The sequence below is a fragment of the Pseudopodoces humilis genome, chromosome 7, assembly GCF_049639895.1.
Source record: "Pseudopodoces humilis isolate 2021_Gansu_Grassland_sample_001 chromosome 7, ASM4963989v1, whole genome shotgun sequence".
Taxonomy (NCBI): Eukaryota; Metazoa; Chordata; class Aves; order Passeriformes; family Paridae; genus Pseudopodoces; species Pseudopodoces humilis.
In genome coordinates, this window is record NC_142206.1 from 29,757,264 (window position 1) to 29,780,553 (window position 23,290).

A 23,290-nucleotide genomic window follows, 5' to 3' on the forward strand; every position below is an offset into this window, starting at 1 on the left:
ATATCTCTCATCTGCAAGGGCTGGAATAGCTGGTACATGCTGATCTTGTTTGGTAGCTGACTGACTTCAGGTTTGCACAGTGGGAGAAGCTCTCAGTCCTGCTTACACTGGTCACTGTCAATATGCATCCAGCTTTGCATGTCTGGTTATCTATCAGTGTGAACAAGGGAAGTTAAGGGGAAAATAATTTAAGAACTTTATAGATTTGTTTCCTTCTCTTCCACTTCATTACTCATGTACACATTACTTTTTGTTTGGCCCTGCTGGGAACAGCTCTCTTCAACTGATCATTAATTCCTGTGGAAAAAATCTCACTCATACCACTGGAGAAGAACTGGCTGATGGATTATCCTCCTCTTCTGAAGAGGTGAAAGAGATGGCTGCAGTTGTTGTTACAGGATGCTAATAATAAGAAGCAGTAAGAAATGCAGGTCACATACAGAAGGATAATGAAATTACATTTATTCAATACAAGAGTGACTTATTGGCTCATCTGTCCAATTTACTTGTCAGCCAAACTCTCTTGTTGATTATGGCATTTTTACCACAGTTCTGCCTGAATATTATATGGAAGTACATACAAACGTGTTTGAGGTCGCTCCCAACATAACACCAGCTCCACTGGCAGCAGTGGAGGCAGAACACACCCAAGGCAGACAGAGTAGTGACTTGATTTTTTTTTTTCTCCCCATCTCACATTCCTCTTTGATCTCTTCAACACCTTAATTCCATGGGACAGCAGTTGTGAGCAAGGGGGAAAATCCAAGGTTGTCTCAAGGTGTGAGGCCAGAATGTTTTCACTATATCCTAGCAAGGGAAATATGGCAAGCCTTGGAAAGGGAGGGAATATGTGTTGTTTGTAGTGTAAGAGGAAAAGCTCAAAGACCCAAGTTCTCTTACCACGCTGTCCCTGTGACTTCAGCAAAGCACAATTACCTGGGTCTCACTAGCCCTGTCTTTATACTGTAATAGCTTCATGGGGATGAGAAGAAGGGGATTAAGCTTTAATTCACTAATATTTGTAAAACATTTTAGAACTTGATGGAAATTTCCCAGGTAGTCCAGAGAGCACTGAAAAGCTTATCTCCCTCTCTAACTGCAAATGGCTCCACAGTATGAGAGAAATAAGTGAAAATAGTGCTTGCATTCTGGTGTTTATAACAATGAAACCCTCCAGCTTCCCCTCTCAATCCTTCTACTTTTTTTTTAAATAGGGAGAGACAGCAATGAGAAATTTTAGTCTAAACAGAGTGTAGTTGCTCCCTGGAGACTTGAATGCAGCTCAGTGGAATTTTCCCTGCCTTCAGTCTTTTGTACTTCTTAAAGGTCCTGGAACCAGGCATGTGACTGTAAGAGCAAAAAACACTTCTCTGTCTGAGTGTTCTACCAAATATTTACAAGATACTCAGATAAAATGGCTACAAGCAAGTTGAGCAGGGTTTGAGTGGCCGGTAGTGCAGCACTGTCAAGAAGAAAATCCAAATCTTAGCTAAAACAAAATTAAAATTACATGTTACAAAGGTCTCTTCAAAGCACAAAACTTGTAACACTGAAGCTGGAAAATTGCTCTTCCCTAGGGTGAAATATATTACTTTTAGAAGTAGCTTATTGAAATGCAGTAACTTCCTTGTTGTGATGGAAACTTCCTTGTTAAAGGAGAGCCCAAAGCTGTGTTCAAGGCCCAAAGGCGTGCAAGCAGATAGCTGCAGAGATGCCCTCTCCATGCCATCCTGTCTGGTGGCTGGGAGTGATGAAACATCAGCTTCCACATCTCTGCCACTGCTACACTTCAGGGTGTGCAATATTTTTTAGTAGGGGCCACGTGCTCCCAGGAGCATTCTCATCAGCCCCAAACAGCAACAGCAAACAGCAGATGGCAACCTGCCTGCCTGGCTGCCTGAGGTGGCCTCACTGCAGCTCATTTCCTTGCTGGGTTACCTACAGCCACTTCGGCAGTACTCCAGACCTCTCATATTTCTGTACAGGTTTCTCTGCTTTGCAAGAGAGTGCTCAGGGACAGCAGAGGACGGAACCAGGCCAGTGGTGACCATGAAGCGGCACTAACTGAACCCATGGCTTTCCTGTTGAGAGCCAGCAACAACCAGATCCTGATCACAGCACAGCCAGTGATGCTTTTAGAGGCTTTGAGCAGGTCATACATTCTCTAGGTCTCTAAGGTGAGTAAATAGTTCTGTGATTTGCAGTCATGTTGTGAATACTTCAGAAGTGCTTTGAAGGCAGAGAAAGCTGAGCAGCTGTAATACACGTTGATCTTCTCACAGTTTAGATTGCTACCTGTTCTCCTAACATTCTGAACAGTGCCCAGATATTTGTAACTCTTACATCATCTCTGATGATTTCCAAGTGAGTTACAGGAATAAGTTCTTACTGTACTATTGCTTCATTATCAAACCACTGAGTGGGCTTATCATTCTCTTAAAATAAAAAGTGAATGTTTCACTGTGTTTTGGGCTGTGGACACTCCTGTGGCCATTGGTTCCTCCAAACTGATGAGGTGAATTAGGAAGGCACATGTGGCCTACGCTTCTTCAGCACCATGTATGTTGTTCAGAGGCTTTTATTATTAAGTTACTTAACCTAAAGACAGGTTTTTCATAAGTTCAGAGCTAAGTATGGCCCCACACATACAAAGAACAGCACTTGGTTCTGACATTAGACTTTGAAGAGACAAAAGAAGAATACGAAGAATGTTCTCTCTCTGCTTCACCAGATTTTTGAAAACCAATGTCATCATTCATTCAGTCTTTGGGGAGGTTTCATTTGTCCTTTCTATAGATTTGATGTATTTCTTGAAGTCTCGCCAGTAGTGCTGGGTGAAGCAGCATCATGTGAAGTATCTTTCAAGGCACTGCTTCTCACTCGTATGGGCTGCAGGGCAGGATTGGTTCCTTCCCAAACTAAATTTGTTTGATCCTTTTGGTCTGAAACACACAATAAAGACAAGACACCTCAATCACAATATTTCTGAATGATATTGTGAAGTTGCCATTTCCTCCAGCAAACAATCACTTGGAAAACCATTTAATATGCAAAACAAAACAAGGTTTTAAATTCACTATGAACTAATTGTAGAGATTTGCTGAAAATGGACTGATGTGCATGTAATGATCCTCTTTTTTCTGCCTGTCTGGTTGTTCTTCTAGTTACCAGTGTCCAAACTCTCCTTATTCTGGCTGTCAAATTTTCTGATGTACTCTAGAGCCAAACCTTAGACTAGTTGAAGCCTCTTTACCATTCTTTGCCAGAGCTCTCCAAAGGCCAGCATGTGTTTGCTGAGAATACTGTACTTGCTAGGGTACTTTGCACCACCCTGATATTCCAAGAAAACTGACTTTTGGTAGCCAGTACCTATGAACAGAGAATGGGATGAGCAAGAAGATGGACATTCTTTACTACAGCTCATGTTTGACAGTCCAAATACATTTTCTAGAGTTGAACAGAACACAGCTTATAGCAATATATTTTCTAACTAATAGCAAATTGCCTTGGATTGAGAGAGAATATTATGGCTCCACTTTATATGCTTTATTAATATCTAGGCTGAGATCGGAGCCTGCTTCTCAACCAGTGTAAGCTGCTCCTCTTCTAGTCTTAGTCCTCTGCCAATGCCAGGCTGTGAAGTGCTTTGGGATGAAGCTCTCTATGTAAATGAAGGATATTATGTGGCTGTGATTAGACACTTTAGGTAGCAAACAGACTCTTGTTTGTGAGAGGGAATATTCAAAACCAAAATGAAAGCCTTCCTGAGCAACCTGTGAGCTGATGAACACAAGCTGAGAAAACACATGCAGTTACCAGGACCAAAATATCCAAGGTACTAATTATCAGTCAGATCACATCATGTCCTCAGGTTTGCTGCTATGAACTGTATTGCAAGGCATCCCAGGCCTATTCAAATAGGTATTTCTTTTCCAGTCTCTCCAAATGACCGATTGAGAGCCCTCAGGTGCCTGAAGGACTCTGCAGAACACTCAGCTCATACCTGGGCTGGTTCCTACTGTGCAGTACCAAAGCTTTGAAGAAAGTTAGACTAAACCTGAAAGGAGGAAAGTGAAAAGTAGGATATTTCACAGTAACAAGCCATGACTAACAGAGGTGATATTGTAGAAGAAACGTAAGGCTTGTTACACAAGTTGTCAAAGTAAACGGAGTCTCAGTTTTCCTCTTTAGCCCTGTTTATTAACTATACAAAAAGCAGCTGCACTAGAGAAGAGTTGTTCATATAACTGTCCTGGTATAACCATACTGACAATGATGGTAACTCTCATTTCCCATATTCCTCAAGGGAAATATGCTGCACTGACAAAAGCACCTCTAAGACTGTTTAAAACAGCTTTGGTATTTACAGTAAAGCATCTACAGCATTACCCAAATGTACCTAATGTTAATACAGAGCTGGCTTGACAACCCAAAAAATGTACAGGAAGCCCTTCTGTGAATTTACTGGGAGAGAATAAGTGAAGTTGTCTATACTCCATCTAGCTTTGGGAGACGGCTGACAGGAGATGTATCTGAGAACTTATTTCAATAAAAAGATAGAGTGAGCAAGAAATTCTTTCCAAAGAAACAGCCTCCGAGAAGTCTATATTCTCATCCTATTAAAACAAACAAACAAACAAACAAACAAACAAACAAACAAAGCCCCAAGCCCCACTGTCTAAGCAAGGGAACAGAAAATACCACCTGTCTTCAACAAGAATCCAGGCATTCCATAGGCATGATGATGACTTATGAACATGATCATTCTTAGTGCATAGAAGATGACAAAAAATAGTTCTGTAGTGTCATATTAACCAACTACATTTTTGAGCTTTAGATAAACCAGTAAATGTGCATTTCCAATATGCTGTCTTTTTGCTTACCTGTTTGTTTCTGTTAAACCATGATGTTTAAAAGAAATCACAGGAATCTTGGAAGTCTGTTTAACACCACTGCTTTTTGAACAGAATCACTCAGGAATTCCAGGCCATACGAGTCTCAGGTTTTGTAAGGTGGATGACCATAGTTTTTAACTACTAGAATACCATAGCTTTTTTCTAGTTTACAGTAAAGTCCATTTTCTACCAAACAGGTATAGGAAGCTATGTATGATACCGCCCATCCATAATCACAAATTATAAAACATAACACAGGGTTTTTTCCCACACTGTTTTTCTAGAATAACTGCTGGTTACTAACAGGTATTGAACAGTTCCCACTGATTTTGTGTGGAATAGTGATACCCAGATCTGCACCTGAAGCAGGCCTAGATACTACATAAAACTGCTTAGATTCCTGCACAGGAAATTCAATCTTTTATCTTCTCTGAGTGATTCAACTCGGAGAACTGGCCTGATTATATCATTATAAGCAAGGACATGTAATCCTTTCATGGGGCTAGAAGCCATTGCAAAGTTATTTGTACTGTATGTATGCAAATCAGCTTCAGTTTGAGGTAGTCTGGGAGAATTTGAGGGGGATTTCCCTGCTTTATGTAATCTTTGTTGTTTCTTAGCTTCCTCTATTCACGTAGCCAGGAGACACAGGCTTGACACTGCTGGTAGTTTCTCAAACTCAATTTGAAAGCAAAGGTAATGTGCTCAGTGACCTACAGCAGTCCTCTGGCTTTCAGTAAATCCTCAGATGCTGGTGCCATGGTATCTGGAATGAAGGAGGCCTGAAGGAGCAGAAGGGGAATAACATTACAGACTTCACTTGCTGGCATACTTTGACAATGGTCAGCAGCCAGGAAGATCTGTGTGCTGTCCCTCAGCTCTAACTCTGGCCTACCCAGATCCCTGATTTCTCAATTCTCAATCCACACAGAGTGCTGCACCTCATCTGTGATGAGCGCTGTCAGTTCACTCTCCAGAGCGTGGGGCACTTACGAGGCCCCTGCACACCAGACTGCAAGCATGCAGGATTGGCTGCCCTCACCTCTCCATGTGGAGACATCATGTGGAACAACACTCACCGTACCATCTGCTCTGGTGCCTCCAGTCCCACCAAAGATATTCACTGAAATGACAGGCTGGACAGGTAGAAGCTTCAAGGCAAATAAGAGAAACCCTCTATCTCTTGGCAGCCCACAGAAAGCTCTGTGCTGCTCAGGCCACACTGCTTCTGACACCCAGGTAAGCCCGCTCAGGGCTCGGCTGAGGATGGCTCCCTACCCAGGGTATCATGTTGTACACATTGGGGTGTTATTATTCCAAACTGGAAGATTTATAATTCAGCAACTATCCAGATTCTGAGAAACACACTTTCTGAAAACCACTAAGCTAAGGGAAATACAACAGGTGAAGTAAGCATGGTGGCACTGAGGAGGAAGGAAATCTCCCTGCAGTGTGCTGATAAGAGTGTGCTTGATATATACTGTGCTCAATCTGCACAGTCCGCAACTGGGAAAACACAGGCTAGCTGAAGGAAATTCAGCTCGGGGGCCCTGGGGACTGAACTACTCTGTTAAAATGCTTTGTTGGTTTTATTTATCACTGCTTAATTAGGATGCTTGACCAACACACTGGAAAGATAGTAACTGTTAAATATTCAACAAGCTGAACTTTCAGCTACAATATTGCAACTCTGAATAAAGTTCATGGAAAGTTTGTCCTTCCTAGGTACTCCAACAAAGCCAAAGGGAACTAGACTGGGCCAAAAAAATAAAAAAGTAAGAAAAAAGTAGGGCAGTACTGTGGAGACTGCTTAAAAATCCAAGTCTTGCTATGGGCTCATTGAATGATCTCAGGCAAGTTGTTTCCTGCCCTGGGCTTCAAGTTTTCCCATCTGTAAAAAGAGTACAACAATGTTGATCTTCCTTGTAAATCGCCGAGATGAACGGCTAAAAAAGCAGCAATATATTATTAATTACTTATTATTATTTCTGAGGAAGAAAAAGCATAGGGAAGAAGTCATTAATCTTTCAGAGTTTTCTCAATCCCCATAAAAAATAAAAAAGAACGTGAATTTCACACAACAGAAACTTTTGGCAAATTACCTTTAAGAAGAAATAGTGGGTACACAATTCAAAGAAAGTTTAAAGTGAGCAGACACTCAGGAAAACGCTCCAGATGGTGAAATGAGTTAGGCTGCAAAGCAGGCTCCCACAGGAAGCGGTGAAACCCCCATTGTTTGAGACATTTGAAACTGAATTCCTCAAAGTGCTGGTATATACAATATAAGGAATCATTCTATACTGTCTCAAAGTATAGTGGCACTGTGATGACCTGAGGAAAACTACACCTTCCATTTCTCCAGTTTTAAGAGAGAAATTACTCTCTCCCCATGACTATGGAGAGCTGTAGACTCTTTTATCAATATAGTACCTGAGGAACATCTGCTGGGGAGTAACTACACTGTGTTTTTGCAGGAGATGGATTCATCAACCCTTAACAGATCTTTCCCATTCCTAATTCCAATGTCTGAATTTTGTATGCTGAAGAGGGGTAAGAAAATCCCCCCATTCTCTGAGAATTATACCGTGTATCCTACTATTTATTTCTTTTATTACAATCTAAAGAGAAACTGGGTGGCTTGATTTTTACAAGCAGTGGTTTGCAGAAGAAATACCATTATTTTAATGGGAACCAAATGAGCATTCATTACATAAATGGCATTATGAGACACAGAACTAATGCCAAAATGTTAAATGCTTGGGTGAAACTCATCAAGACGGGAACTGACAGCAGCGTGCTGGAACACTGGGGTTTTTCTACACTCAAGATACTACTGCAAATATTTCCCAGTGCTGTTAATGCTAGTTTGGCTCCCCTGGACGTAGCTCTGGGGGGCATCTGACTGCTTCTATTGTTACTGGCTTAAAATCTTAAGACCATCTCTGAAATCCAAATTCACAGCTTTGGGCCAATTTTATTGCTAGAACTTGGTTAACTGGTTGGAGCAGGTAGAGCAAGAAAACTTTTTACAAGAAGTTGGAATTAGAGTTTGAATACCTTCATTTCCTCCTGGTCTCATATCTGCTGGTACACAAAAACTGTGTGAATGCTGTGAATTGATTCAGTCGGCAGATGAGCACTAGTGATCCTGTTTTACTCTATTCACTTGGGCAGGACAGCCATGGAGTGCTCCTGATTCCTTCTCAGCTCCTTGGGCAGGAGAGCTGGTGCCAGGAGCAGTGGGATGTGCACCCCAGCATTCCTTGTCTGCTGTCTCCACTGAGAAGGGCTGGCACTGCCTGCACTTTCCCCTGTTCCTTGCCAGAGACTCAGCAATTTCCTCGGGAATGAATCACGTACAAAAAAAACCAAACAACAGCTATTTAAGAAGGTTTCGTCTCCCTCCGGAACTGTCCTGAGCAGTATCATATTCCTGACAGTTTATTCTTCAAGAATTTAGTCATCTAAGGTTACAGTGACTCATGTGATGAACCTTCTGCCCATTTCCTGGAAAGAGTCTTGCATGGTCCTCTACACCTCCTGCCATTTTCCTTGAGGGTCTCAGTTCTCACTTCATTTTCATATAGTTCAGCTTTCCTTCAATTCTGGGGTGGAGGAAGAAGGCAAAAATACCTTGAGTGCACCCAAATTTACAGTGTAACCAGAAAACACTGTGGTGAAAGAAACATTTGGAAAACAAAGGTGGACACTGAACCAGAGAATCTCTTTTGGAAGTAGTTGCCTCTTGGGCTGAAATCTGGTTAGAAGAAAAGGAGCTGCTATACAAAGTGCTGTGAGGTCCAATATGATAATGAATTTACCAGGGCTGTACCCTGTAAAATGAAAATGAGAAAGATTTGAGGGCTCTCTCAGATCATTGGTTGGGTGTGACTCACCCTGGGCAAATGCCACTGATGACAAACACCCTGACACAAAATATTAAATGAATTGTGCTGGATGGGAACCAAAGTAACCATTTTACATACTTGGGTTAATCTGAAAGAGACTTCTGTGCAGAAAACAACTGCTTCCTTTCCCTGATGGAAGTTCAAAAGCTGCTAACAAACAGCTTGAAGGATACTTCAGCAAACTCTAATCTAAGTGGGGTTGTGCTCTGCCTATAGCAGACAGCTGCCTGGACATCAGTGATGGTTATAAGGGTCATCCCTTATAACCCATACAAAAGAGATACTGCTGCATGTTTATATTACAGTTAAAATGGGGAGTGGGGATTTAGTGTTCTTGTTAAAATATCCAGAAACAAGTGAGAGTGTGAGTGCATCAACTTCATTTCCAAAGTGATGAAACAGCTCAGTAGCAGTGCTGGTGCACACTGTAGATCAATTCCTTCTATGCCTAAATTGACAGAGTAAGCATATATAACATATATAACATACATATATATATAAATATACACACATATATACATATATATAAACCAAACATATATATTTATATATACATATATATGCGTGTCAGTACATATACACTGACATGCATCAGAAGTCTGTTCCCTCTAAAGGGATATAGTGCCAGGCTAAAGCTGGCCTGACATTCTTCTTTTTTTAAAAAAAGTAAACTTCTACAAGCCCTGCTTCCAACAGAAATGTTTCCATGATTTATTTTAAGAAGAGAACATTCCCCTGCAGTGCTCACCGCAACCCAAACATTGCAGCACTGTGCAAGAGCATGAGAATCAGAGAGGAAGCTTAAGAATCTATTTTCACTGCTTCAGAAGAGAAATGAAAAGAGTAAACAAACAGGAAAAGCAGTGACATATTAAAATAAAATACATTTTATTTCAGTGGTGGCTGTAGTGCTATCTGCAATATGGCTAAGGAGAGTAGACTTGAAGTGTGCAGGCATTTCTAGTGATTTCTCTAAGACATGACTAAGTGTATGATGGGCTTGTGGGAGCTATCTCTGTAAGAAAGATTTATTTTTCTTTGGTTCACCCTTCCTTCTCCTCACACCTTGCCTTGCACATCTGAGGAACTGAACAGCAGACTAGTGCCTCACTGTTTCCAAATCTAGAAAGCAATTTGAAGTATGGGCAAGCTATGCAGAGAACAAATTCCTCATTGGTGGGAGAGCACTTAGATACCTGAAAACAATGGGAAGAGTCCTTCCTCTAAATACCTGGAGCCCTCTGTTCTGCAGAAAGAGGCACCAGCCCTTAGTGCTACTGTTTGTTTCTTTGCTCAAATTTGCAAAAACCAGCAAGCATTAGAAGTAAAAAAAGGCCATATGTTAAGAGAAAGAACTCATGAGCAAGCACATAGTTTCCTGACACAACTACTGACTGCAAGCACACACACATGCAGATATGCACACACAGAACACAGTGCCTCAGTCTGAAAGATATGTGTACTGAAGACAGAGAAAAAAATGTGAGTGAAGCCTGCCCAAAGGGACCATAAAGACTGATCTTGTGGCAGATTAGTGATTTCACCAGAAAGTTTTTGGAAGCCATAAACAGGAAATGGTTAAGTAAAAGCAGGTGGAGCATGCTGATTGCAGGAACAATGCAGGAAATTGCCGAGCGTCTGAATGGATGCAAAAAAATTGCTCTTTCACTCAGGCCTTGGCAGTCACTGTACACCCACTCCACCTTCTCCTGGTACTCCCTCTCTACCTTTATCTCCCCAAGCTACAGTCTCAAAGTCTGCAAACACCTTTTGCTTGAGTAATCTGCTCTCCTTAAATTTTGGAACCAGTTCAGGAGAGTTGGGAGGTTCTGCTTGGAAGGCAAGAAACAAGAGGGACTCACCTAGTTTGACAATGAGTCAGAAGTACCCAGCAGTACCCACTGCCTGCCAGGAGTCTCAGGTCTGAGGAGCCAGAACAGCATCTCTGGCTACCTCCTGCCCCAAGGGCTGAATTCCCAAATGTATTTAGTAGAATAGTCAGTCAGAGAAACATTACTCCTATGGTCCCTTCCATTCCAGGGGGCTCCCAATGCGCTAAGCTGTAGGGATCATTCTCCATCTCCACTGAACCACAGTCCCTTCTGGGAGAGAGCATGGCAGCTGTTTAATAGCTCACAGCAACAGCACACAAACAGATGGAAAAGAAAGTGAAATGTGCAAGAGGCATTTTTTTCAACTTTCCTTCTAACCTTTGCTCTCTCCTCCTTGTCCACAGCCATTTGAACCAATTCCAGACTACTCCAGAGGTGTCACCAGCCTGCAGAGGCTTGGCTCTGGAGATAGGGATCTGCTTGCCAGTGTTCAGCCTTCCCAGTGCTTTCAGACCCAAGGGTCGAGTTTCTGCTGCCACACTCTCATCCCTGGCTGTGCTGCCAGATGTGCTGCAGGATGAAGGGCAGACATGCTGGTAAGGAACAATACTGCTTTCTTCTAGATGAGTATGGTGTTGATATAAAATTGCTTAACATAGACAAGACACTCTTGCCTTCAAAGTATACTAGAAGTTGCATTAATACTATGGGAAAGGTTAAGAAAGAAGTACATAGATTAGTTTGAATCATTTTGACCTTGCCTACATCTTAAATATTGGATGGCAACCTCTCAGATATTTCTCCTCCTCTCCCACACGTACAGTAAAAAAATATCTGTTTCTTCTTATATTCTGAATGGCATGTGAGCTACCATGGAGTTACAACTGCACAAACAAAAAGTTTTTTCTGAGAACTTTTCAAAAACTTTTTCTGAAAACTTTATCATTTCTTGCAGAGAAATCTTGCAAGGAAATCCTGCTCTTTTTTGACATTGTTATTTTGGCAAAACTTACCATGTGTTACTGGGAGTTCAAACTTCTACTGTCTTGTCTGTATCTTTTAAAACAGAGAGTTAGTACATACAACCTAACACTTTTCATGTTCAAACCCTTAAATCCTAGTGTAGACAGGGCCTTTGGGAGTAAGGTTTAAACTCACCTTGAGAAATCTCCCATATCCCACACTTCTGCCCAGGCCATACCTCCCTGGGAATGCCCTGAGAACAGCTGTCATCAGAGACCAGCACTCGATACTGCTGCCCCTATGGGAGGAAAGAGGTGGCACTGCCAAGGAAAGGTTGGCATGACACCTTCTGCAAGTGCCACCACACTTGTCTAAGATGCCATGAGTCATAAGTGGACAGAGAGGATGTGTGCTAGCAACTTCAGGTGGATGGCAGGCCAACTTCAGGTAATTAAACCTTGTCACTGACTTCCAGGAAAAAACAGTCTGTGATTCATACAAACTAAGAATCTGAGAGAAAATAATTGGAATGAGCTGAACAAAAATAAACAGGTGCCTCTTTCCTGCTCCTTTCACAGTTTCAGCTTTCCTGCACCCTTACTCACATTTTTTTTTTGCACTTAAGTTGTTGAGAAAAATAGCAGGAATGAGGTTCCTGGTATAATTACAGTTTGCTGAGAAAATCACAGCCCACAGCAGTGCTTCCTTTAGTGCTAGAGACAGATGTTGCTGAAGCCTAATCACAGTCTTCCCACTAACCAGGCCCTGAGTCTAATCTGTCATCAGCTGAGAGGCCGCTGGCTCCCGCCATGCGTGTGAACCCAAGCTGCTCAGTTCGTTCCTCTCCCCTCATCCAGAGCCAGGCAGTGCCAGAAGGAGGGTATGTTTCCATTCACTCCTTGCCCTCAGCTACAGCGATACCACAACTTCAATGTGCTGCTTATCTCTCCTCCATGCATAGTATCAAAGCCTTGCTGGAAAGGGCTCAAGTGGTTGTTTTCAACTTACAGTGCGTAGTGACTGCAGTTCAAAAATACAATTTGAGATAAGCTGAAGGAGAGGCTTAGTAAGAATAGCCTGTAGCTAATTCATCCTTCCAAAATGTATGGAATTTTCTGCCTCCTAAGAGGGCAAGGCTGCACACAGTGATGGGTCACACAACATCCAGATGTTAATAACAAGAAGATCCCAAAGTGGATGAGTGATGATGAGCACAGAAGTAGGAGGAAGAGAGCAAAGCAGAACTGGGCATATTGAAAAAAGTCAGGAAAGAGCATACATGCAAGAGGAGATTGAACAAATCTCTCCTATATGTTACATGCAGATGACATGGCCAGTAAATGTTTTGCATGTGACATTCAAAGAGCATTGGCCCATTAAGAGCATCATGCCACATCTTTGAACTTCTCTGTCCTGGTAAAAGAATCTCGAAAATCAACAGATCCCATCAGTTCAGAAGTGCCCCTGTGCAGGCAAAAGTCACCATGGAACTGTATTAACGTCTTTAGATTGGATTCTGGTCATGGAAGGAAACTGGCTGAAGGAGTCTGTTTCAAAGGCACATTACTGCAGCATATATAACCAGTGAGAACTGGGAAAGTCCTTAAACTGGTAAGGCTAGTAAAGTTAGGAAGTGCCCTGAAGTAACAGGGGAGATGTTAGGTGGGGGGAGGCATAGTTTAACATGTTTTGCATAAGGAGCTCTTAAGCAAGGCATAAGGGGACTGAGTTGGTCATCATTTCTGGTCAGAAGCAAAAGTGTATTAAACAAGCTGACTTTCTGAAGTAGCATGTGGCCAACTCAATTTCTTCGTGTTTAGCTTTTTCTGAATCTGCACACGGTAGCTGGGCATACACTGTAATACTCACCAGATCTCTGCAGTAAAGGTATGGAGGGCAGCATCTCAGCCACTGACAGATTGAGGGAAACAAAGTGTAGCATGATGTGCCAAAGAGGGGGAAGAAATGACTCATACGGGAAGAAAAACAAAGCAAAGATGAACATAGAGCGTAAGAAAAGTGGCAGACTGTTGGCTGTAAATCAGTTTTCTTGCACTCAGAAGGGCGGGTATTATGGTGAGAGAAGCTGTACTTGACAGTAATGAAAGTCCAAGGAAGTTTGATTAAGATTAAATGGCAGTCACATGCCAACACAGAAAAGAGGCTTTAAGACTAAAATCAAACACAGGAAGTGACTAAGTAGGTCAGAAACTGTGGGTAGTGAGCTGCATAGATTAAGTGGGACTTGGAGCAACTGAGTTAGCTCTGCTAAGTGATAACACAATGTCACCAAGTTTAACAAATCTGACTCTGAGATCACCTTCAAGGCCTCGATAGCAAATCAGAGATTGCTGAATCCTAGCTTTATCTACATTAGAGCAGATACTGTATGTGTTTTAACAAGAGATCGGTTTTACAGTCACTTTTTGACCTTGTCAAGCTTCCTGTAAATAGAGTGCTGTTTTGTCTGAGCAGGATTTCTTCTTGAGGAGCTGGAGAAAAAAGAACTGACTAATAGAAACTGTGAGACTGAGAAGGGCTGCTACTGCAGGTTGAAAAGACAGATGCAATAGAGAAACTTCTTTTGACTCCTCAATTCAGTACATCTTTGATTCGAGAGCTTTGTTCACATCCAGGGCAGCCGGAAGAGAACAGTCACCTTGTGTTTTTGTACCTGATGAGAAAATTCCAGATTGTATGTGTGCATTGGGACAGTTCAATGTGTGTCTATTCCGACTTCAAAGAGGCTTTCAGTGCTCTTTGAGATGTAGGGTGTGAGGAAGGGTGAGAACTGCTAAAGCTAGCCCCATCCTCATTAAATCTTTGCCCTCTCTGGAGCAAGCATGCAAGTGGAGAGAATAGATGATATGCATGAGCAACTGAGCATCTGTGATCTCATGACCTTTGACTGTTGTATTATGGGAAATGTATTCTCTGGTTGCTATGCTTTTCTAATTCATTTGTATTTTCCTTCAGTGACTCCCTTGTATTTTCTTTGGTGCTCCTGTGTAATGGTTTCAAGGCTATCTCCAAGTTAAGCATGCATACAATAGCTTTAATTAAATGTTTGCGGGTATCCCACAGTAAAGCAAGGGAAAGGGAAAGCAAACAGTTCTGTACTTACTTGTACCTATCCCTTCTGAGCCCTGGCTTGGGTGGAGGCATCTGCACCATTGCCATTTAAGTCTGTTTCTAAGCTATTGTGAAATGAAGGGCATCAGGTCCTGCTGCTCTGCATGCAAGCACTTCAGGCTTTTCTCTCATTAAGAAGCAACAGGTCACCTGTGAAAGGTACAAGGCTGAGATGTCTTAGACTTGGCTAAAAGAAAAAAAAATAAACTAGGGGAGACACTTCTTTGCTCCACTTACAAAAACTGAAGACTAAGATTAAAAATATCCTTAACCATTTCTTAAAATACACTACATGCTATTGGAAAAGTAGCACAAAAGCAAAGATTTTGGTCTTCTTTGATATTCTGATATTAATATTTCCTGTTGTCTGTGCCATCAGCACAATCTCACTCTTGATGCTACCCTCCAGAATGAAATTATTATTGTTATTGTTATTACTTTATATGGGAATCTTCGCTTCTTTTACAAGTAGTTAACTACATTTTTCTTATGTATAAAAGAAAACTGTGAAAAAATTGGTTTCCATTTCAGGCATTTAAAATAAATACACATGAGGCAAATGAAATTTGGAAGGGAAATTTCATCATGCAAAGATGGAGGAATAAGAGACAGGATACAAAGGTTATTGGTTAGTTCTTTGAGTCAAATAAAACAAAATTTTACAGCACATAAAGTCTTTAGAGGAAGAATCTTTCTCTTGTATGATATGGAATAGTTAGCAGTATCTGCAAAGATAACTAAGAAGCCTAACACTAATGGTTATTGCTAATATTTAGTACTAGTATAAAGTACTTGTCTTGAGTTTTTCAATGACTGACATCACTATTATTTCAGAGTTGATACAAACTAATTTAAAACCACTTTGGCAGAGCTGCACATATTTTATTGCAAATCCATCCATTACATTTTAGTGTCTCTCAGAGACAATATACATCAGAAAATTCAAGGATAATTGTAAGGCTAGAAAGAAAAAATAAAGGCCAGTTTGATGGAGAATAAAGAACCATGCTTCAAACACTGATTTTGGTTATTCCCCCACACAGAGACCAGAGGCATTGCCAGTTTTTGCAGTCTGACATGCTGGATTTGGGCAGAAGTTGGGTAGAGCAGGGGCTGGGTTAGGTTTTCTGGAGCTAGAGCAGCAGTGACTTTTTTGGAGGGAACAGAAAGCATGGGTTGCTTCCCTCACGTAGCAAGGCACAAACAACAACAGGGTTATCTGAGAAGACTGAGAACTGCTGACATTAGAAACAGGAACTGGATGAAAGCAGTCTTACAAAGCAAAGGAGGAAATGAGAAGGCCAGAGAAGATCTAAAATTTTGAGCAGCTAACAAATGCTGACAAATACTTCTTTCCTCAAGGGTATGATCCTGAGCACATTTAGGCCAACTTGAAGATTCTTACCAAGAGTTTTGAGATACTCTTAGTGAAGATTTCTACTTTCCCCCCTCTCTTAAGCTGTAGTGTATTTCCACTGCATCTTCAGAAAATGCCTCTCAAAAATACACCTAATTTGATGATGGCTGAGAGTGAAAAAGGTTTATTCTGAAAGTTGGGTGAAGAAAGATCTACACTTCCCTCTCCTTCATCTCTGCCATGCCTGTCTGATGCCTGTATTCCAGTCTGTCAGTTTGGATGGCCAGTGACTGTAGCAAGGATGCAGGGCAGTGGTGCACAGAAGGCACACAGCCTGGCCTTTTTTCAGTTTCCTACTCTGATAATGGAGGGGTTTGATCCTGAATTATTTACTCAAGCTGTCCTGAGCCCTCTACTCCATGTAAAACAAGACCTGGCAGGTTCTCAGGTTTATTAGTTCCACTGCTCCATCAGCTTAATTTTTGTTCATTGCCATAGACTTTTCTAGATGTCACTTACATTTTTTGTTTAGTACTGTTTATATCTCACCTGTCAGTCTTCACTGTTGCTTCTCTCTCTGTTCCCTAGTATATTGCAGCTGTGAAACTCCTGCATCAAAACCCGTTACTCTTGTTTTCCATCCTATCAGGTACTCCAAGGACTACTTCTGCCTTTTTCCTCTACTAGTAGTAAGCTTATTTACATCACCAAGGCTAAGACCAGGAAAATCAATGCCTGATTTTCTTCCAGGGCTGAGTTTTTATGGACAATAATTAGTTACTGTTTTCACCACACAGGTCCCAAAAATACACCAATTAAGGCCCATAGGGATGTTGGTGCAGTAATTTTGGGAAATCATAAGTATGTTTAGTCTTCTCTGGTTCTTCAGGTTCTATTTCCCTTTAGAAAGTTGTACCTACGTTAATTCTCCAAATACATTAAGAACTTGAAGTTAAAGATCAAAGTTCAGTGCAGTTTACTGACAAATGCTCCCTTCTTGTGGTATGAAGAGGGAATTGAAAGAGAAGAAGATAGTGATTGGTGATTTCTTTACAACTTCTTTTTATTAGCTTGTTCTAAAAGTAGTTTGGTTCCCCTCAACACAAAAAAAGTTTCCTATTCCTGACACAAAAGCAGTTGCAAATAATTTAGCAGAGCTATCTGTACAGTGTGAATGAAGTGCTCATACTACCTGTCACCCCATCAACACCCCAAACAAACTGAGAAAGAAGAAAGATTGCAAAATGAGTATAAATATTCTGCATGGAGCCAGTAAGACAGTGAAGTCACAATGGTGGAAAGGAGAATGTCAAAAGTTAATCCCGGGGTAATACCTCGGAAGTCAGATGCGTGGTGTGAGAGGTTTTATTCAGTTAATACTTATGTTTTGTTTTCACTCTGTGAACTTTAAGGCAGGCCTTAGCCAGTGAAAGTTGAATTCTCTGTAGATGCCTTGCACTACCTGTTGTTGTCTTTTCAAGTTTCTTATTCAATAGCACATTTTCCCCTTGTTTTCAAATGCTTGCTGAAGTCTTAAGACATTTTAAACCTAACAATAAAACACCTGCATTTTATTAAGACTTGAGATTTACATTCCACCTCCCTCAATTTTATAGAAGCGTTGTCATTAGTCAGGTTAACCCTTTCATAGTCAGTTTTGCTGCCAAAAAGAAGTTATATGTCTGCTACATATAGCCAAATTCCACACTCCTAGACTGTATTTCGAGAAAAAGAAAAACAACCCTGAGACACACCCAGAAAGCTCCATCCTGTACTGGCTAGCAAAGGGTGCAGGACCTCTAAACCACAGCTGCAGAGGCTATACTCTCCAAAGAAGCACAACAGCCCTGGAATAACATGTCTGCTGGTAAAACTTAAAACTAAAATGTTCTTACCAACTATTTCTGTTTCAAGAGATTTTTGAGTTGTGTCATAGACACTTCATTCAACTAAATGGGAAAACTTATTATTCTCTGTGTCCCTTCCCTTTTCTCATTCTAATGTCTTCAATGAGAAACAGAGCAGCACTATACAGTGATTTTTGTGCCTGTATCTCCACAAATATTATTATTCCTATATTAAATTAGAAAAATGGCAGCACATGAAGTAATTGCCCAAATTCATGCAGCAGTTCAGTAGAAGGGCTGATAAATTCAATTGTCAATGCACTAAGCAACTGAGCTGTTACCCGATTAATTTAACTTTCTGATAAGCACTGATTTCTAAGTCTACACACATCACAGAAGCACTGCACTGCAAAGAGCAACAACTGCTGGCTATTTTACCAAAGATGATCAGTTCACTGAAGACAGGAGAGAGAGCAACTTAATGCAACTAAGCAGGGACTGAGGATCTGTACATCATGAGTTCTGATTCTATTTCTGTTGCTATCTATGTATTTATGGGCATGTAACTTTAGTTCTTTATGACTCAGTTTCCCATCTATGCAAGGAAAGTTATTCTTCACAGCCAGCAGGTGAATCAAGAGGTCATAGACTTCTGAGATAATTCTCAGTCAGTCATTCATCTTAGGACTTTAGTGGCACACCTATACAGGGCTAATTATACTAATATGCATCAGACCTGCAAGGAGATAATAGGTCCATCACAGATTCAGAGGTTTGGGGATACTCAAATACCATGGCTACAGAGCCACACAAATTCCTAGGATAACCAGGTAAGTAATGAGAAAAGTTTTAGTTGCTACCCTATATATTTACCAGTATAATTCATTTAATTGGTGGTTATTATTTACACCATCTGATGTATTAGATACTGTTTTGATTGATACCAATACATATCTACAACACTGGTACAGGAAATATTATCACATACCTTGGCAGTCATAAAGAGAAAAGTACAAAGTTTATACTGACCTTGTAAACAAATAATTTCCATTCATTCATACCTACCAGTATATGACTTCAAATCTATGTAGGTATCAGTAATCAGTGGAAATTGCCTTTATCATTATGGCAGATATAGTTTTAGGAATAAGCCTATTGCTGTTGAATAGCATGTCATATGATGTGGGGATCCAGTAGACTGGCACATGCAGCAGTGAAAGTCATGTGGTGTGAGTGTAGCAGACAGCCCCTACGCCCTCATGCTAGCTCTGACCACAGAGCAGGAGTGTACACTTGTGTTCCCATTGAGGAGCACACCTTGCCTTGCCTGATATTAGACAAGACAAAGGCTGAGCATAATTTATAAAGGTAATCTAGACTGGAATTTTTCACATTTGAGTCATGACTCAGAAGATTTTTACTTTTCCATTCAGTGTAAGCATGCATAAATTGTTGTTCTGAATTGCTTTTAAACGTAGAGGTAAACAGCCTTTCAAAGTCTCTCTTAAACCAAATTGGTGTAAACCTCACATTTGTTTGAGTTTATACCCTTTAACTAGGATTAGGAAGCTGTGATTTATATTGCTGTGTAAATCACATCTGCTCATAAGCTGTGGTTTGAAAACATTATCAAATGTGTGCAAATTAGACAATTATATGACATTACCAGTCACTTACATGCAAATGTAAGCAATCTAAGCTTCATTTTTTTGTATAGTATTCGAAGTCACCTTATTATGTAGCATAAACTACAATCATCTACTCTCTACTTAGACAGAAAACCAAACAGAAATTTGCAATCCCTTTGCAATCATTTTCACAGAGCCATATACTCAGGTATGCCATCAAGAATGTAAGTTACAAACTGTTATGTGCCCTGAAGCGTGCTTATGGCCCTTCTTTATAGGTGGCCTGGTCACCACACTCATTACTTTTGAGTAAATTAAGGGCAGAGTTTCATATTTTGTAGTTGTGCTTGTTGATAAAAGAAAACAGGCTTTTCAGCTTTACTTCTGTCGTGTATCTGCGACTTCTTTTAGAAGTTATCACCAGACTGACCACAGCCAGCACTTTCTAATCCAGGATTTAGAGGCAGGGGTGGGGAGCTGGTATAATCAATCTCTTTCAACACTGTGAAAGGGGTTGTCCCTTGTGCTGTATTTTTCTTCCTCTGAGTGTCTCAAAAGACAGTGTCAGCAAGATTTTCCTCCTTCTATTTCATAGAATTGCTCCTATTTCCACCACTTTTTGGGTAAGTACTTTTAAAATCTAGTAATAGCAATGCTTTAAATTACAAGTTTATTTCTTTTCAGTCTTGACTGCATTTTTCTTCAGACAAATACTTCTACAAAACTTTCATCAGAGGACCTAACATTACTTATAAGCACCATTAATGAAGCCCAACAAAACAGTTATGCAAAAGCTGTTATCATCTTTATGTTTCATAATAAATTATAGATAAATGAATACATGACTCAGTCAAGGTCGTACCGTGAATCAGTGATAGCAGCTGGAAATGCAGCCCAGGAACTTTGGAACCCACACTTCTGCTGAAACTACATGCCCTGAAAACACCAGGACTGTTTCAGACCCATTGTGCCCTACCAACATTTCTCTCATATCACTGAAGCTTTTTTAGGCTATGAAAATTAAAGAAAAGGAAAAAGAATGTAAATCAGTGTCTGATAAGTGCATAACAAGTGCATTGTTTTCCCCTCTGAAACGAAAAGACTTATTCTTGGTTTATTTTTTCCTTGCAGTAGACATTGGCAGGCTGAAAGTTGAAATAAAATAGGAAAAAATAACAAGCATATTTTGAGTGATTACTCAACTGGGGTCCTTTGTGACAGGAAATGCAGCTGCGTGACTAATGGGCCTGACTTTCTCTTGGCTTCCTTCCCCCTTCAAAGATCTTGTTTATTGGCCCCAGCCAATTTTTTTTTTTTAAATTGCTAGAAGCTAGAATTTTCCAGGAAAAAAAAAAAAATCCTTGCAAGAGGCAAAGGCAGTAAATCTTAAAAAGATCAAGGGCTGCAGAGCTCTCCCTCATCTACTCCTTTTAGCCTTCCAGGCTCTTGAGTCACGTCATATCTTCCCCCGTTCTGCTCTGAACATGTGTCTAGCAGATCTTCCTGCTCTGGTGAGGGGAGGGAGTATGTGAATCACATTTATAGCATTTAACCCTAGAATTCATAAAGGAAGAACTAATTCCATTAAGGAAACCAGGGGCCTCCTTAGCCTTTTGCATTTTGTCTTTTTTATTACTTTTCCTCGCTCTCTCCTTAGCAGTGGTGTGCCCATACTCCATAATGACATGGCTGTTAAGTGTGAGCTATGAGATTTGACGCAGCACAGTCCCATTAGTAAGGGGCCATAGAGTTTTAAATGTTGTTCGCATTTGGCCTGCTTTCTAAGTCTGCTTTGTTGAGCTTCCTAGGTAACAGCAGATAGGCCAGGACCTGAACCTCCCCTGAACTGGAAGAGGAACTGTGCATCCAAGCTCCACGGCAGGCCCTTCACCCTGCAAGGCAGTGCACAGAAACCCCGAGCACCTCCTCAGTACTAGCGGTGTTGGACATATAGTTGATAGAGTATCTATGGGAGCAGGGTCTTGTTATCCTTTGGAGATGCCTACCATCTCCAGATGGCAGATGGAGATGGAAGAACTGTGGTACTAAGCCCTGTGTGGGGGCACAGTGAGCAAACTGAGCTGTCTGAGCTGTGAAGTGCTCCCACTGTCTCGCTAAAGCAAATGTGGCATTTCCTGGCCGGAGGGTGGGCGCTGCTGCCGGAGCTTGTGTGGCAACAGGTCAAACTTCAGACTGGTAGTGGTGGCTTTATTCCTGCAAGGAGGTTAAAACTCAACCAGACAGATAAACAATAGCCTCAAAGAACATGACCTACAAGAAGTGGGAGCCATTCTTTAGCCTTCTCTAAGGGCCCTTCGGAAAGCTGGGGTATCAAGTCACCGAAGGAGAGTTTGAGGGCTGCTCTGTAATCTGCAATGCTGGCATGGCTTCCTTGTGCCTGTAGCAGAGGCTAAAAAAGGAGGTGAATATATTCATTACCATAAACTGCACAGAGGAACCATCAGAATGGGTATGCTAAAAAAAGAGATGGAACCTTTGCTTATGAACAGACTTAAAAGAATTGAATACATGTGTACAGAGAGATCATTTTCCACTACCTACAAGAGGAAAAATCTCTGGGGAAGTGGCTGATGCCAAATATTTTCTTATGCTTCATGTGTCAGCAGGGTCTGGCAGAATCCCTTAAAAAACAGAGCATGCATTTTGTGCAAATTGAAAATCACAATTCTAGTGATTTAAATTGTTTCACCAAACTAGAGACATTTCTCCAAAAATATAGCAGATGTTTGATGATGTACCAAGTTTTCAGCATTTACATGTATCAGATGATGTGAAGATCAGCAGAAAAAACCTAACAGAATAACACAGTTAAAGTCTTCAGATCTGTCCTGAAAAAAACTTAAACTGCGTTAGGAAGAAAAAAAGTTAATTTCCCACAACAGCTCTAGAATCCTGGCCAAGCTATACAGCAAAGTTACAGAGGAGCTAGACAGGGTGCAGAAGTGGTGGTCACCAGGGTTCATTGGAATGGGAGATGTGTGTGTAACCTGGCTGCATGACCTGAGAACACCAAGGCACTGCTGCAAAAATATTGGCAGTAGACTTTGACTACAAAGTTTAACAATTCCAGAGACTGAAGGATGAAGGGGATGCAACCCTAAGGTATCTTAAAACTACATGAGACAGAGCTGTCTCCACAAAATAACTAGCCTAACCCTCTTGCAGCTATATGGTCAAAACTGGAGATCACTAACTTCTGTGCAATGAATGCTAACAAAAGTAGAGTGTCAATGCATTCTGATAAAAAAGAAGGATTTGGTACTTGTCCATGTAAAAAGTTTCCTGTCCTCTTTTTTTGTCTTTTATGAGGAGACTGTTTTAGAAAACTGACCATAACCCACTTACTGCAACTGCCAAAATGGCCTGGCAAAGCCCCCTCTCCTCATGAATACATGGATTTATTTGCTTCAGTTATAAATTTATGATTTGCAGATTGGGAGGGATTTGGTAGGTTCAAACCCAATCCCTCGAGCATTTGATGAAAAAAGCAATGATGCAAAGTCCAGAGCTAGATTTTGTATGTGATGATATGCTTAAAATTTTTACTTGTGATGGTGATAAGACCCAGTGGAACGTATATGAGCCTGTCACTGGGAGTATTCTCAGTCTTTGTTACTGACTTTGGGTGAAGTATGACTGCTACCCTGGCTAGGAAAAATTATATAACCTCTCTCGATGCTTATTTGTACTTCCCTGAGGTAATCTTA

The 23,290-nt window shown here is 41.0% G+C and overlaps 1 protein-coding gene across 5 annotated transcripts in view; it reads right to left on the minus strand.

Annotated features, from left to right (window-relative positions):
- Nucleotides 1–445: 445 nt before the first annotated feature.
- Nucleotides 446–23,290, minus strand: part of RAD51B (RAD51 paralog B) — a 402,616-nt gene continuing 379,771 nt past the window's right edge. For all 5 annotated transcript variants that reach the window (XM_088057766.1, XM_005520365.3, XM_088057765.1 and 2 more), the window contains one exon: nucleotides 446–2,942. In XM_088057766.1, the coding sequence (XP_087913892.1) occupies nucleotides 2,919–2,942 (24 nt within the window). In that variant the 3' untranslated portion in view covers nucleotides 446–2,918. The remainder of the gene's footprint in view (nucleotides 2,943–23,290) is intronic.